This window comes from Lycorma delicatula, chromosome 6 (assembly GCF_047948215.1).
Source record: "Lycorma delicatula isolate Av1 chromosome 6, ASM4794821v1, whole genome shotgun sequence".
Taxonomy (NCBI): domain Eukaryota; kingdom Metazoa; phylum Arthropoda; class Insecta; order Hemiptera; family Fulgoridae; genus Lycorma; species Lycorma delicatula.
The window spans coordinates 97,162,182-97,178,615 of record NC_134460.1 but is presented as its reverse complement, the minus strand read 5'-3'; the positions used below and the strand labels follow the sequence as shown (position 1 = coordinate 97,178,615).

The 16,434-nt window shown below is 27.4% G+C and overlaps 1 protein-coding gene across 1 annotated transcript in view; it reads left to right on the top strand.

Moving 5' to 3' along the window:
* Window positions 1-16,434, top strand: part of LOC142326906 (uncharacterized) — a 249,229-nt gene that overhangs the window by 194,878 nt on the left and 37,917 nt on the right. Inside the window, exon 4 of the mRNA XM_075369637.1 lies at window positions 5,830-5,892. Coding sequence (XP_075225752.1) covers window positions 5,830-5,892 — 63 coding nt within the window. The remainder of the gene's footprint in view (window positions 1-5,829; window positions 5,893-16,434) is intronic.

The following is a 16,434-nucleotide window of genomic DNA, read 5'->3' as shown; positions in this document are numbered from 1 at the left end:
TTTTTAAATAACACCTGTTTTTTTGCTGCTTTTTAAGACCATTAAAAATAATATCGTTGGAAAAATAAAATTAATTAAATTACATTTATAAAAAAAGAAGGAAAAGTAAAAAGATAAATAGGAAGATATAAAGAAAGATAATAATTAAAAAACAGATTACGAAAAAATAGAATATACTAACCTCGTAATTTCCTTATTTCTCGAAGTGTTTTCATAGGTTGTATTTGCATAATTTTTATTTCATAAATTAATAATAAAAGGAAAAAAAACGGGTGGTTAGCGGTCAGTTTCCTATGGTCTTCATATCTTATTCAGTTATGGCGTGATATAAGCTAATCTATAATAATAACATAAAAAGAATAAGTAGAATGTTAGAGAAGAAGAAAGAATGATGGGGAATATTAAACAAAGAATAATTTATTAAGGAAATTCATTTATTTACTTTAGTTTAAAATATATATAGTCAGTATATTAGCCACACTTAGTGGTCAGTTGGTCGAAGTTTTTTCTTTTCATTTTATGCATAAATTCATAAAAAAATATTCGGAGGTATAAAAATGTAAATAATTTAGCCCAAATACACATAAATAAACTATACAGACATATATGTATGTGTGTGTGTGTGTTTGTATAAAAAAAAATTATAACCTGTGTTGTTAATAAATTACAAAGCTAATTTCATTTATGGTCGGGAAATATATCATCACACAAAATTAGTATTTATATCCCTACTATCATGAAATGCAGTTTTTAATTAAGTAATTTTTAAGTGTGTGCAGGAATTATACGTAAATTATAACAAAAAATAAAAAATTAAAAAGGAATTTAAAAAAAAAACTGGACCAGGGCAACTTAATTATCTACATTTATTTTCATAGAATTCAAGTTAATAAAGACGATGTAATTTTTAATGTTTGCCATCAAGAATTATTATAAATGATCGAAAAAATTAACAGACTTCTTTTTTTTCTTTGCTCTCGAATGAGTTAATTGTAAGAATATATTTTTTATTACTATTAGGAATTTTATAAACAATAAAAATACTTAACAACAAGTTATTCAATTTGTTTAATTTTTTTAAATTGTTAATTAATAAAAAAAAACATGAAAATAGAGATTTTTAATAAAAACGTAAACCAAGGATTATTACGCGTGTAGGTTTAAATTGATCAATGTTATAATCGAATAGTTGCCATACAAAACCCAAGTAGAATTAGTGAAGTATTTTTTTAGGGTAGTCTTATTTTATCCTAAGTTATATATATATATATATTAATATATATACACACACACACACTCTGTATATGAGTGATTCCAAATTGCGCAGTAATCTCTCAGGAGATGATTCCGTAGCCAAAAATAACAAAAAAAGTTCATATAAACATAGGTCAAAAACGGTTCGTTAGCGAGTTTCGGCTGGTGAAATATTTACCATTTCTTCTGATCCCTGTTGTGAAATTAAACTACACTAAAATTCTTGTAATAAAATCGAGGGCTAAATTTGGTGCTTCTGTACGGTTTTTGATCTAAAAAATTGAATAAAAGTGGTCCCAGACATCTATCTCACTTTTGTTTCTTTATTTGTTATTTTTGGCTGTAGAATAATCTCCCGAGAGATTGCTGTGCAATTTGGAATCACTCTGTATATTTATACAGGAATGGATAATGAAATAAGTTCACTTGGAACTTTGATTAACCTACTCTACTCGTGAAAATAATGGAAAAAGTACACGTAAAGATATGTCCTAAAATGCTTCGTTTGCGAGTTATTCGAATTTTTATCATTTTTCTTTGATTTTTTCAACTGATGTTACACCATTTTGTTCAGAATTAAATTTTCTACTAGTTTTGTTTCAAAGTTTTAGGAGTTTATTACCCGTTTAACAAAATTATTATAAGTCAAACATAAAAAAAACACTTTTTTTTACCCTATTTTATTGGTTTTTACTCCAGATTTCTCAAAATCTACTGTAGATACGGTTCTGGGATCTATTTTATTCGATTTTTCAGATGAACTCCGTAAGAAATCACTAATTCTACACCTTAATTAACGTCCTAAAAATTTCAGTACGACCTCATTTCAGCGGGGTAACTGAAATCCGAGTGAAATCTTTCACTAGCCGTAACACGGAAACGAAGCATTTTATGTTTGCATGTAATTTTTTAATTATTTTTCGCGAGTAGAATAGATTAATGAAAGTCCCAGGAGAACTTCGTGATACACTCTGTATATTTAGTCTTTACTAATTAATTTTATCTAATTAGTAATGGTTTATTCAATTCATCAAAAACTTACAAAGCATTTATCTAATTTCGTTTTAGAAAAGATTGAAAAGACGCATTTAAGTAGTTTAAAAGCCGATTAAAAATATATAGTAGCGTTACTTTTCTTTCCATTATCCGTAACGGTTTGGAAAAGCCAACAAAAAATACTTAAGGTATGAAACAAATATTTAGGGTATTTAGTTGACATCTGGTAGTAGTTATTCAAGATCGATTAACATTTTTGACTGATGTGATATCTAATGTCCCCGATATTACTGGGAATGATCTCTAACATGAATGTTTTTTTTTTGTAATTTTTCATATTCTACAATTTTACAAAAGAATCTATTTTACTTTTAATTTTTGATAATTAATTAATAAAAGGGTAAAATTATATTTTTTGTTTTAAAAAATAAATAAAGCTGTTGTTGTTTTAATAAATAAATATTTTTTTGGCACCACCGCTATCTACAGCTGTATCTGTAAGAAAGTGGAATGATGGTCTCGCCATATAAGCTTGAAAATTGTGCGTGAAGGATGGAAATGGAATTTTGTAGCGTATGAAAATTGCCATGCTTGACAGGAATTCGACCCGCGACCTCCAGATAAAAGGCTGAGAAGCTATCGCTCCGCCACCAATATCGAAATTATAATGTTTGGATTACGAAAAGTAGAAATTCTTATAAAACATTATACACAAAAAAACCGGTGATCCACAATTTACCTATCTGGATAGTTAAAGGGTCTGTCCGTATAAGTATACTATTTGAATCTATGAATTTGCTTTTGCAGCAATTAATTTTTCTGATATATTTTTGAATATTTATTTGTTTAGTCAAGGACGTGGTTCATACTGGATGAAATTTCTTCTTGCCCTATAAATGTGTGAAGTGCTTGAAACTTTACTCATTAACTTTTTGAAAATTGTCTGGACGTTCATAATACAGGGGAAAAAATTTAAATATTTCAAGCAAATATATTATATTAATATTTTATCGAAATAGTCCGTACCATTTGTAAAAAATATAATTTTGATATTTAGGATTTTATAAAAAACATATTAGAATCTCTTACTTCCTTGTATGAAGTAAAGGAGGTATTGTGATCGCGAAAAATCTCGGTTTTCTTATTTCAATAGAAGTATCCATTTTGACCATCCCTGAATTCATTTTGACTAGTTTCAGCGTGACGTCTGTACGTACGTATGTATATCGCATAACTCAAAAAGGATTAGCCGTTCGATGTTGAAATTTTGAATTTAGGTCTGTTGTAACATCTAGTTGTGCACGTTCCCTTTTGATTGCAATCGACTAAAAACTTTTATTTTGGAATTTGACCTTCATTGAGAGCTTTTCAATGATATATCATAAGTGGCACTTATTTTCATTAGTTCCAGAGTTATAGCCAAATAAAATTTTAGTTAATGAAATATTTGGATCTTACAAGGGGAAGGTATATCGGTTCAAATCAGACATTTCCTTTTTTTTAAACTTTTTTTTAATTTTAAATTTTTTGATTTATTAATAATTATTAACCTGTGATTGTAAAACCGTTTTTACCATAAATAGTAATTCAATAATAACAATTTTTAAAAATAAATACGAAAAAAATCAGAGGTTATTAGTGAAATAAAATTTTATGTACTTTTAAAAATTTGTATATATAATTTAATAGGCGTATAAGGAAGTCATGTGGTGTCCTCATCATTTTTTATTCTAACATTGCTGACATATGCTAAGAATATGAGTTCAATAGAATATATTTTATTAAACGGTAAACATATCTATTAAAGTTTTGGAAGTATTTTCGTTAAATTCAGCCTAAAAATTTCAAAGTAATAATCTAGTTGTCATTGAAAAGATTTTGGGTTCAACTTAGGCTGGTTTCTAATTAATTAATATTTTTATTATACTTTATTTTTTAGCAAAGTAGTTTGTTTATGTTTGAATAAAATATATAATAAATTACTTCGCAGAACGCTTGGTAATCAGATTTTCGTAAAAATAGATGATTTAGTTATTTCAAAACGAGAAAGTTGTTATATTTTTTATCTGTTGTAATCTAATTATTTTTTTAATGTAATTTTTTATTATATATCACTTTTGTTAAATTTTAAACGATTTAATACTTCTTAATATAAAAATTTGAGATTTAAATAAAACAAGATAAAGTTAAAATATATATATATATAATAAAACTGATTTTTTAAGATCTTACATACTGAACATAAATTTGACACCGATTTCAAAACATCGAAATTTAAAGAGGAATAAAAAATATTACTGTTAATTTTTTAAAACATTTTTTTAAGTGTTTTATTTTTGTGAAATATAGAGAGTCTTTAGCTTTATCTTTTACTTACCCATAAAATAAGGGTGGGTAAAAAAATATGTCCGTTAAAAACATTTATGGAATAGTTGACGTAAGTATAAAAGCGATAAAATTTTATTATGCTCTTGATAACAGATAGGAAGAAGAAGAAATGGAATACAAACAAAAAGTAAGCTATTAACAAAGATAATAGCGTATTATTTTTTAACTTAAACTTATATGCGTAATTCATATAAAATACATATTCAAATGAGTTTTTCAGATAGTGTTTTTAAGGCTCTTTTACTTTACAGTGCTTACTATTCGGCCCGTCTAGACAGAACCATGACCCTCAGGACTCAGGTTAGCTCAGGCGTATCCCGAAGCCAACTCAGGGGCTCCTCAGGGCCTCCCGGCGCCAAGAGGCCTATCCCATGGCGCAGAACTCGCATCGCTAGCCATTCCCAATTTGCCAGCTCACACAGTGATAGAGAGTCACACAGTTTATTAATTCAATTCATTAAAGTTTGTGCTTAAAAACCGTCAAATCTCTACTACTACGTATATATTTTTTTCGAGATGAAAAATATATCTAAACACTTTCTCAGTTATGCCAAGAAACATGGATAAAAATTTGATTGCGATTGATCGAATAGTTTTTCTGTTTATTCCGAACAAACAAAAATCCGCTTCTTTTTTTTTATGTAATAGTACAGAAGTATAGATTAGCACAAACTTTCAAACCGATCTTCCCAGTTTTTGGTTAAAATGATTTAATTATGGGAGTTATATACATCAGTATGCTATTATAATTCAGTAATAAGCAATAATGGCTTCAAATGAAAATTTAAAAAAATATTTGTATATATCTTAAGAGTGGCGAATGCAAACCCTGTTATTTTTCGATTCAAAAAACTTATACTTAAATTACACCGAAGAAACTAACTTTTGAACCATCAGAATGAACTCAATAAAATTTAAAAAAAAATTGTTTATTTGGTGAGACGGTAAAACTTTAATTTATTCTTTAAAAAAACTCTTGAGAACCTCCTTTTTACAATTTTGGTAAAAAAATAAGATTAATTTGGAAACATAAAGTGACAATAACTTCAATTTACCGAATGCCAATAAGGAAGTAGGAACGTATTTCCTTAATTTTAGTTCGATATTAAATGTATTTTTACTTCTTTTCTCTTTAGTAACCTACATATTTTATTTACAAAAAATGTAATTGATTATGTTATTTGATAACAGGTGCCGCCGAGCCAGCGGCTGCAGTTTTCAAAAAGGAATCGCCCTCACCTGTCAGATCTCCTGGTAAGAATACATTTTTATTAAATTTATACATCGAATATTTTTTGTAGGTTTAATGAAATTGTTTAATACGCAACCTAATTTTAACTTATTAGCTAATAGGAAAATTATTTATATGTTGTAATTTTGAATAACTTTTATTTTAAATATTAAATAGTAGTATTTAATGTTTAATTCTATGAACATAAGTACAAATTTCTATAAGCCAGCTGATAAAGTACTCACCGAATAAATAATACTAATTAACTTAAATAATATTAATATCAGTTTAAACATTTTATTAAAATCTCAGGAAGTTTAGCTACGTAACTGTGTAAACAAAAAGTTATATCGTTATATTTATTTTTTTTTAAATATTCAGATTTTCTTTGGCTTGATTTTATATTAACAATTAATTACAACTGTAATATTTTTTAAATTAACATTATCGGAAAGTGTTTTAAATCCCATTATTTATAACATACTATGATGAAAAGTGAAGTAGTTGGTTTTTATAGAGTGCTAGCTCCCCGTCACAGCTTCGCCCGCGCTATGTAGTTACTTGCGTTTCCCGTAGCGGTCATTCTTTTTATTTTATGTTTTTTAGTCAAGTAACCGGAGGCAGATGCAGCCAGTCAGTCACACATATAATAGTGGTGGTCGGCTATGTTGGCTGAGCCGCAGCGCCGTATGCCTAAACACCCTTAAAAATCGGAATAAAAAAAAAACCGAAAATGGTTTTTAAATATTTATTTGAAGAGTATTTGCAGGCCCAGATATACTGAACATCTCGTTTACTACAGTCGGAATTGGGAAAATTTGCAATCAGTGTTCAATATTTTTTTACCTTTATTCATCCCCTTTCAAGATCGAATTTTAAAAATCTACAAATTGGTTTATTGACAATCACCAAAAATCAGGTTGATTTCTTTATTTGTTACAGAGAAATTAAAAAATAACAGGGTTTCAAAAAAAAATTCAAAAATGCATTTTAACCCTTGAAACTGAATTTTAAAAAAATCTAGAAATTGGTTTTTAGATGTCCATAATCATTCATTTCAAACCGAGCTCACACAGTGATAGAGACTCACAGTTCACAAGTCATTAAAGTTTGTGCTTCAACCAGTAAATCTCCACTACTACATATATATATTTTTTTAATTTTTCGAGATGAAATATATTTAAAAAACTTCTCAGTTATGCTAAGAAACATGGATAAAAATATGATTGCGATTGATCGAATAGTTTTTTTGTTTATCCTGAACAAACAAACCCCCTCTTCCTCTTTATATAATAGTATAGATTATTGATTTTATTCTTATGTGAAAAGCTCAAAATTCGTTTAATGAATTCTATCCAGAATACAGATACACTTCATTCAAAATTTGAAGTTTTTTTATTAAAATGTCTATATCTTGTTCAGTTGATTATAATAAATCTTATGGATATAAAAATAAATTGACATCATAATTGTCCAAAATCACTTAAGTATTTTTTCCCTTCATACTTTATATCTATAAAATGAAAAGCGGTTTGATTTAAAAAAATATTTAATATTATTATGCACATTACGCTTAGATTTTTTTAAAAATCAATATACAGAGCGATTTAGGAAAATAATTTGGGAACTGATTCTAAGCTGAAAATAAGGAAAAGAATCCATACAAATACATATCCAAAAATGTTTTGTTATTGAGTTACAGCTAGCGGAAAGTTTCGGTTGGATTTCAGTTTCCCCGGTGAATTGAGATGATACTGAAATGTTTAAGGCGTTTTAAGGTAGTTTTTAAGGACGTTTTAAGGCAGATTTAATTGTTTTTTACCTGAAAAAAACAGTTTCCAGAATTGTATTTCCCGTAGTTTTCATTAAATCCAATGTAAAACAAAAAAATTCAGTAACGAAAAACACGTTTTTTAAATTTGAAATATAATAACATAGTTAAATGACTACTAAATGCGTAAATCGTGTAGAAAATTTAATTCTCAGAAAATTAATGTAATAAAGTCTAAAAAAATGCATTTTTATTATTAAAAACAAAACAGAACAGAACTTAACTTTTTAATAATAAAAGTTGAATTTTTGTTTTTCATCCACCCAATTTTCTCAGAATTAAGACTCTACACGGTTTGAGAATTTATTAGTTATTTAAGTTACTGTACTTCAAACTTAAAAAAAACGTTTTCGTTACCAAATATTTCTGTCTTACAACGGATATCATGAATATTATGAAAGATACAATTCTGGGATCTGTTTTATTCGGTTTTTTGGATCAAAAACATAAGAAACCATCAAGTTTACCCCTTACGTCTTAAGAATTTCAGTATGACTTCATTTCACTGAGGGAACTGAAATCCGAGCAAGATTTTTCGCTTGCCGTAACTCGTTAACAAAACATAGTTGTATGTACATATGTTTGAATGAAATTTTTTACTTATTTCAAGTTGTAGAATCAGCTCCCAAATTATTCCCTTTTCACTGTGTGAAAGAGTGATTCCCAGAATCACTCTTTACGTTAGTTTTATGTTTAAAAAATTATATTACCTGTATAATTTTATAATTTTGAATAAAGAATTTAATTAGAAAAATTTTTGAGATAGAAAATAGTGGTCTTCTCAGAAAAAAAGTTTCAGATTCCGTTAATTTAATGATCATTTTTATATAAGCAAAATCAATAATTAGACTGCTATCTAATCTTATATATAAAGCCAAAAGTTTGTTTGTCTGTAGGTTTGTTTATAACAGCTTCAAGCGAGAACTAACCTAACGACTGCTTTCAAATTTGCACGGTACATTCGTTATTTCAGGAAAGGTTTAAGCTTTTCCTGAGATCGAGGCCCAAGCGTTCTTGGGGGTTAAGATATTAAAGTTTATGATAAAAGAAACAAAACTTAATTCTGTTACTTTATTATATTTCTGTCACCACGGCAACAATTTTTTTTTTTGAGCAATTTATTTTTACAATCTGTGGCGAAAAGGATTACGACCATAAGTAAAATTTTAGGCTAAGTGTAACATATCAGGAGATCATCCAAAGATCTCAAATACAATATTAATAGTACGCATGATATGCATAATATCTCACGGCACAAACGAGTAGTGAGTTAAGAAAAACGAAGATAACAGATAATAAAAATAATAAAGTCAGATAAAATCAGATTAATAATAAAGTCATAAATATTTAAGTCAAACAAAAATAAAAGTCACAAAACAATAGACACCGAATTCTCAGCAGAGAATTAGACCGCCGACACAGAGTCAACATAAATTTAATGAAGTAAAGTGACTAATCTTTTTTTTCTTTAACGAATATCTGTAAAATACTTAATATTCTTACAGTCATAAGGTTAATGAATGCGTCGGGGATTCAGGGAGTGGAACCCCTTGGCTAGTAGTTTTATAAGACAAAAAATTAAATATACAAAGCGATATTAAAAAAAAATTAATTAGAAATTTTTAGTTAGCATTTACTCTTAACAAAAAACATTATTAGGAAAAACTTAATGCAGGTGATTAAATTTTACTGTTCATAATTTAAATAATTTGTTTTATATTTATATATGTCGTATCACATCTATCAATTTTACATTTATAATTTTATAAATGTTAATGAAGCATACATTCTTCATTTTGATTCGGTTGCCAAAAAAAATTACGTATATTATAATTTATTGTTAGAAAAAAATAATTAATTAAAATGACTAGGATAAATATGTATTTCAAAAGAAATACAATGGAGACTAATTATTATTTCATTTTATGTTTAAATATAAGCTTGTGATACTGACAAATTTTTTTCCCAGTATTTGTATTTTTAAAATATATTATTTTAATTTACTTTTATTTAGAACAAACAGTATAAAACATGATACTTTTTCTTTCTTAAATTCTGCTAGAAAATAAAAAACAAGTAGAAATTACGATCGCGCGCGGCAGTTACCTTTGATGATTTCTTCATATCATTGTGTGTTTGTGTATACGTATTCTTGGTTTAGTTTAAAAACAGACTCGACTGTAGACTGGAATCACTATTCTGCATTAGACTTGCTAATTGTTGTCTGGATATCACTGCCGTAGTTGAATTTAATTTATTACAACCTATTCCAAGAAAAAACATTAAAGAGGATAAAAAAGAAGTGGGATAGTGAAGAAGAAGTAGTAATCAATTCAGAAAGAAGGCGGGATTTATGAACCTTTGAATCGTGAGAAGTAATTGTCTTATCATACAGAAGCAGATTATTGCTAAACCGAATTTACTTAAAAAAAAAGGACGGTAATAATAAGAAAAATAAATAAAAAGGGAAAAGATAATGGGGGTAATTTTTATTATGTTATAAATGTACGGTTTTTTTTTATAATTTACATAAATAATGGGTAATTTTTATTTTTTTTCTTTATTATTTTCTTATTTTAGGTCTCGATGAATTTTTCTGTGATAATACTAAAATGAAACCGCATTGTTTTAAACCGATAATATTCTAGTAAAATGAATATGTTATGTCAATTGTTTTTATCTGTGTGATATTCCCATCACGCGACTAAAGCCGCGTTCAGGGACAGTCCTACAAGAGTGGGTTATTTATGATGCAGGCTTACACACACATAAGCATACAACTTAATTTAAAATATTTATAATTTTATTTAAATATAATTTTTTTCCGTTTATTTAATTAAATGATTTCGCGCGCATACCGTATTTAATTCGCGCGGCTGTGGCAGTTTAACTAGCGGCGACGATCGGCACAAATTAATTTAATTTCAAAACTTACATAGAACAAATTTTGTTTGTACGTTGGGTAACTGGTGTAGCCACGAGGCTTATTGCACCAGGTACCGAGTCAACCGGGCAATCGAGTTCGAGACTCAGACAGACAGAGTTCTTTTTTACACTTTCTTTCTTTCTTTTATTTAATTTACCGCTCACCTGTGACGTGACAACATAGCAGTAGTTTAGAGAATTTCTTGGGGTAAGGGTGCGATTTTGCAAAAGTTTTTTTTTGTTGAAAATATTGTTATTTTTTAATTTTTAACAAATTTGCTTAAGAAAAATATGACCTTAATTAGGCGAAATTTGCTCTGCAGTTGACCTTTTAAGTTGAAAATTTAATGGCATCAATGCCCCGTATATAGAAGTAATCTGACCATTTTTGGTCAAAATAGGTCAATAGATCTAAAAATATTAGGTGATTTAGAGGCCAACACCGAACACATACATTCGAACATTAACATCCAGAAAATTTCCATTCGGTTTTTTGGTTCTTAAGGTGTCAAAATGTCAACATCCTGTGAAAACCGCATATTGCCAAATTGGACCGATTATAAAGAACTATAGCGCTATCTAAACGGGAAGGTAAAATTTAATAATCCAGAAAACAATTTAACTATAAAACAGTTGTCGGAAATTATTATTTAAATATTTATTTTAAATTTAGTTCTATTTTCTTTGTAAACCTTTAAACATAAAATTTATTATGTAATAAAAAGATTTGATAAATATTTATCAAATTACAAAATCAACTGGTAAAAATTTACTGGTATCCAATTAAATATCCCCGAAAAATTCCGAATTATTATACATTATTAATAAAAAAAAGAAGCCAATATTTCCGTACCAAAAGTCATTAGTTCTACTAACACACAATTAATTTAAATGTAAAAAAAGAAAGGAAAAAAATATAATTATTACGCAGCAGAACGATGGTCAAAGATAAATCTTGAAAATTTGAAAACTGTATAGAATTTCTTGTCATGTAAATTCCACAGAATGGTAATATCTTTGTCATTCATTCAAAATATTCCGGATTCCAATCCTCAGTCAGGCACTGGATTTTTTTCATAGACCACAAAATTTTATGCATCATTAAGCAATTGAAATTGGGTGTTAACCTGTTATTAACGGAAGAAATAATATTAAAAAAGAAGCGTTTTAACCAATTTAAAAAAGGAGTTTTTTTTATGTCGTATGATACTCATACCAAAAATAAGATTGTTGATTGTTGAGTTTTATATGTGATAAAAAAATATACTCGGAACCAGTAATGGTTTTATTTTTATTTTTTTGAAGTTTCCTGATGATCCCGTTGTAAATTTATCTGGTTAATTGAATTGATGATTTATTAAACATAAGATAACATAGTCTAACTAGAAAATTAAAATTAAAAAAATATATTTTTTTATACTTTCACCGTCATTATTGCTTAATATTTAATTGTATGGTGTACAACCTAATGCCAATCTTATATTCAAAGTATTTTTACGTGAAAATTCAGAAAAAATTATGGAAAACTTAAGATAAAGAAATTATACATTATTTAAATTGACATAGAAACGTTATTTTTCAACATTTTTTCTCCTTTTTTTTTATCAAGGTGCAGTTTCTTATTTTTTCATTTCTTGCAAATGAGCAATGTTTTTCTGTAGGCCAACCCATATTTTATTAAAATAAGATAAATAAGTCTTAAACACCACAAACACTTTACAAACTAATAAAACAGATTTCCTTTTTTTAATTTTTATTTATAATCACATCAGCAATTAAAGTCATCAGCGACCTCATCAATATAAATGTGCAAGTAGACGTGTAATCTTGAATAGACTCAGGCCGATCATTCCTGAGACGTGTGGTTAATTGAAACCCAACCACCAAAAAACACGGTATCCACGATCTAGTATTGAAATCCTAATAAAAGCACCTACTTTTATTAAGATTTGAACCTTAAAAATTTCGATTTCGAAATCAGCTGACTTTGACGACAAATTTTACCACTAGATCAAACCGGTGGGTTAAAATAGACTTAAAACGGGGTACTAAAATTAAAAACAACGTTTTTTTAATTTAAATCTTACCTATTAATTCACTACGAATTTAAGAGTTAGTAAATTGATGGTAATTATTTTAATATTAAATTTTGGCTTCGGGAAAGTCGAAATTTAAAGAAATGGAATTTTTTTAATCAATTCTTAGTTCCTTGTACAAAGTAAAAGATCGCAAAAAATGTCGGTTTTCATATTTCAATGGTAATATCCATTTTGACCGTTCTTTAATCCATTTTGATTACTTTTGGCGTGACGTCTGTACGTACATATGTATCTCGCATAAATCAAAAACGATTAGCCGTAGCATATTGACATTTTGGATTTAGGAGTGTTGTAACATCGAGTTGTGCAGCTTTCCTTTGATTGCAACCAACTGAACCGAAACTGTACAGAAAATTCCAAAAAACCCAAAAAATTTTGATTTTTTACTTTTTCTTAACTACAGTAATAAGCCCTCATAAGAGCTTTTCAAAGATGTATCATAAGTGGTATTATTTTCATTGATTCCAGAGTGATAGCCAAATAAAATTTTAATTAATGAAATATTTGGATCTTACAAGGGGAAGGCACATCGGTTCGAATCAGACTTCACCTCCTTTTATTTAATTTGTTTTTTTTTGTTTTTTTAATTTATATATATTGATTTATTAATAATTATTAATATCTGATTGTAAAAAAAATTTACTAAAATAAAATATTAAAAAATATCAAACATTTTCAATGAAATAAAATTTTATGTACTTTTAATTTTAAAAAAATTTGTAAATGTAATTTAACAGGAGTACAAGAAAGTCATGTGTTGTCCACATCAGATTTTTACGTATCGGAAAGTCATTTTTAATTTTTATTACTTTTCTGTTTTTTCTTCGCGTTTAGTATTCTTATGTTGTTTAACTAAAATAAATTAACAGATGTAATCTGTGTATGAGCGTCTTTATTTCAAAGAAATACGAGTAAATAATTCTTGAATATAAGGTGTTCTAACGGAAGCGATTCCATAATTTTGAGTTCAGTTCTTCGAGGGGTTTCGGATATATTTTAAACTTTCATGGAAGAGGTTTAAAAAGCTAATTACGAATTTTAAGAAAAAATAAAACAAATTAAAAAAATAGTCTTAACAAAAATTTGTACTAAGATGTTTTAATTTTTTTTAATTTCGATGTCAACGCCAAATCAAAATTTAGTTATTAGGAAAACGTAAGTTAATTTGTTTTTAATTTTCGGCAGACTTCAAAAATTAAGATTTGAAGTATAATTGGAAAATAATTATTATTTTTAATTCTTTAATGAATTTTATAAGATCGGTCTTAATTTCTTTATCTTTCTTTTATTTAATGATAATGATCCATTAGAGCTTCTACTTTGAGACCCTTCATTTTTTAATTACATTATTGCTTTTAGTTCCTTGTTTATCGAATTTATAAGTTCAAACAGAGTGTAATAAGACGATTTCTTAGAATTACGTAATATTTTAGTTTTCTATGCTTTGGCTATTTTTATTTTGTTTTCTTAACAATCTTCATGAACTTTGAATAAATAATTTGATAAAGGGTAGTTTATTAGTAATCACTAGATTATCATCGAACGAGCAGTTCGTTATTGAATTCAACATGTATGTATGTGAGTGAACATTTTTTGCCTTGGATTTTGATTTTGGATTCGAATTAAGCATCGTTAGAGGATTACAAAAATACTCGAATGGCCGCAATCGGTCGTCGGATTCATCTGAAAATGGCCGACCAAATAAAAATTTTGTAGCTATCAGATTAGTTGAAATGCACTAATATAAGATTTATCTTTTTTCATATTTTTCAATTGTTTTTAGTAGTTTATAATTCTTTCCGAGAGTGCTTGTTTTTGTTCTTCTGTATATTTTCTACAGCTATTTTTCATCTGGTTTGAAATTCTCAGTTGCTTTTCAAAAATCTACACTGTTATTATTTTTTCCAAATTTTATTTGGGTTTTCTAAGTATTTAATTTTTTCGGTGCCACACTATTTTTGTTTTTCTGTATTAGTAAAAGTTAAAAAAAATTTTTTTATAAATATATTGTCATTCATTGTATAAATACGGCCAAAAACATCATTCTTCTTTTCCACAGTTCCGTTTCTAAATCTTTTATTTATTGGTAAATTTCTTTGTTAGATTTTAGTTTATAATCTTCCTCTGTTCTTTTGGATCTTGCTTTGGAAAATCTTGCTTATGATTTTTTTTCCTTCTTTTAAAGATTTCTTAATTAAAATTTCCTAAACACTCGCTTGCATATAACGATTCTAGGCAAATTACTGTTTTGTAGTGTAAATTTACAGCTTAAGAATTTCTTATTGTAAACATCAGCTGTCAGTCTTTGAGTGTTTCTATTTTACGAATCTTACTTTTAAAACCATACAATTAGATTTTATTTAATAAAAAAAAAATATAAAAAAAAATAAAAAAAATAGAATAGACCATAAAACCACCAAACACGAAATAAATAAATTACATTAACTACTGTAGGTGTAAGTAGAGATAATTATTGGTAAATTATAATAATAATAAAAATAATGTTTGTTCGGGAAAGTCTTACTAGACTTTTCATTGATGAATGGGTTTAAATTAAATCTTTAACACGAATCATAAGTCGTAAACTGTAAAATCAGACTTTATACATTAATATTAATTACATAGGCTCTTATATATTAATTACATATTATTTAATTTTGAAAAATTATAATGGGAAAGTTAATTTTTATTTTTATTTTACAGTTGACTTTTACGTAATACCGAATCGTTTTTCGTATACATGAGTAATTCCGTAAATGAAGTAAATTCACGGTAAACAAAGTTTGGAAAGTTTGGTCCACTCATTAGCAACGTAATCTTCTTATTATCTCATTCTTATTATCATTCTTATTATCATTCTTATTATCTCATTAGCAACGTAATCTTCTTCAACGTAAAATCTTCTTATATCTGTTGGTCGCAAAACATATATTTAGAAAATAAGATTACTTATTTAATATTAAAACGTTTGTGAAGTAACGTCTAGGTTCAATTCATATCAAAGTTAACAGCAGATTTCTTATGCATGTTTTATTTTTTATTCAGAGCAAATGGTGGGAGGTACAAGAAAAAAAGGGATGGCTAGTTGATGGAAAAGGGGTTGTAAAACATGTAGTGTATATGGAAGGGGTGGTCGAGTGCGATGTTAGGCATTGGTTAGGATGATTGGGCCGCAATATTCAAATCACGATTCACCCTAAATTCGATTAACGCCCCTCCGACCCCATGCAGATGCAAACCGACTTTCAATTGGAACACTCGTCTTTGGTCTTCTTTTTTTCTTCTCTCTATTTCAACTCTGTTTTTACACCATCATCAGTTCTTGTACATTTTGTCTGAAAGATTTAAAGTTTATCCCTACCAATATTCCAGTTATATATTTTCCCTCTTACTTCATCTTCTTACCTTCTTTAAATCTTTCTTCGTTGTATTTTTTACTTTTTCGATATTTTTTAGCCTTTGTTTTAAATGTTATTTTTAAAGCAGAAAAAAATTATTGGCGGTGGTATCGAGTCCTGGGAGTCTTCAAAATACTTCTAAAAGTTATATGAGTATGAACTCTAGTTTTTTTTTTTTTTTTTTTTTTTTTTTTTTTTTTTTTTTATTTAATCTAATTCTTTCTTTTCTGGTATTATTTTATAAGAAACTAAACTAAAAAACATCAGAAAATATCAACATTTTTTTACCTTTTATTATTTTAAAACGAACAG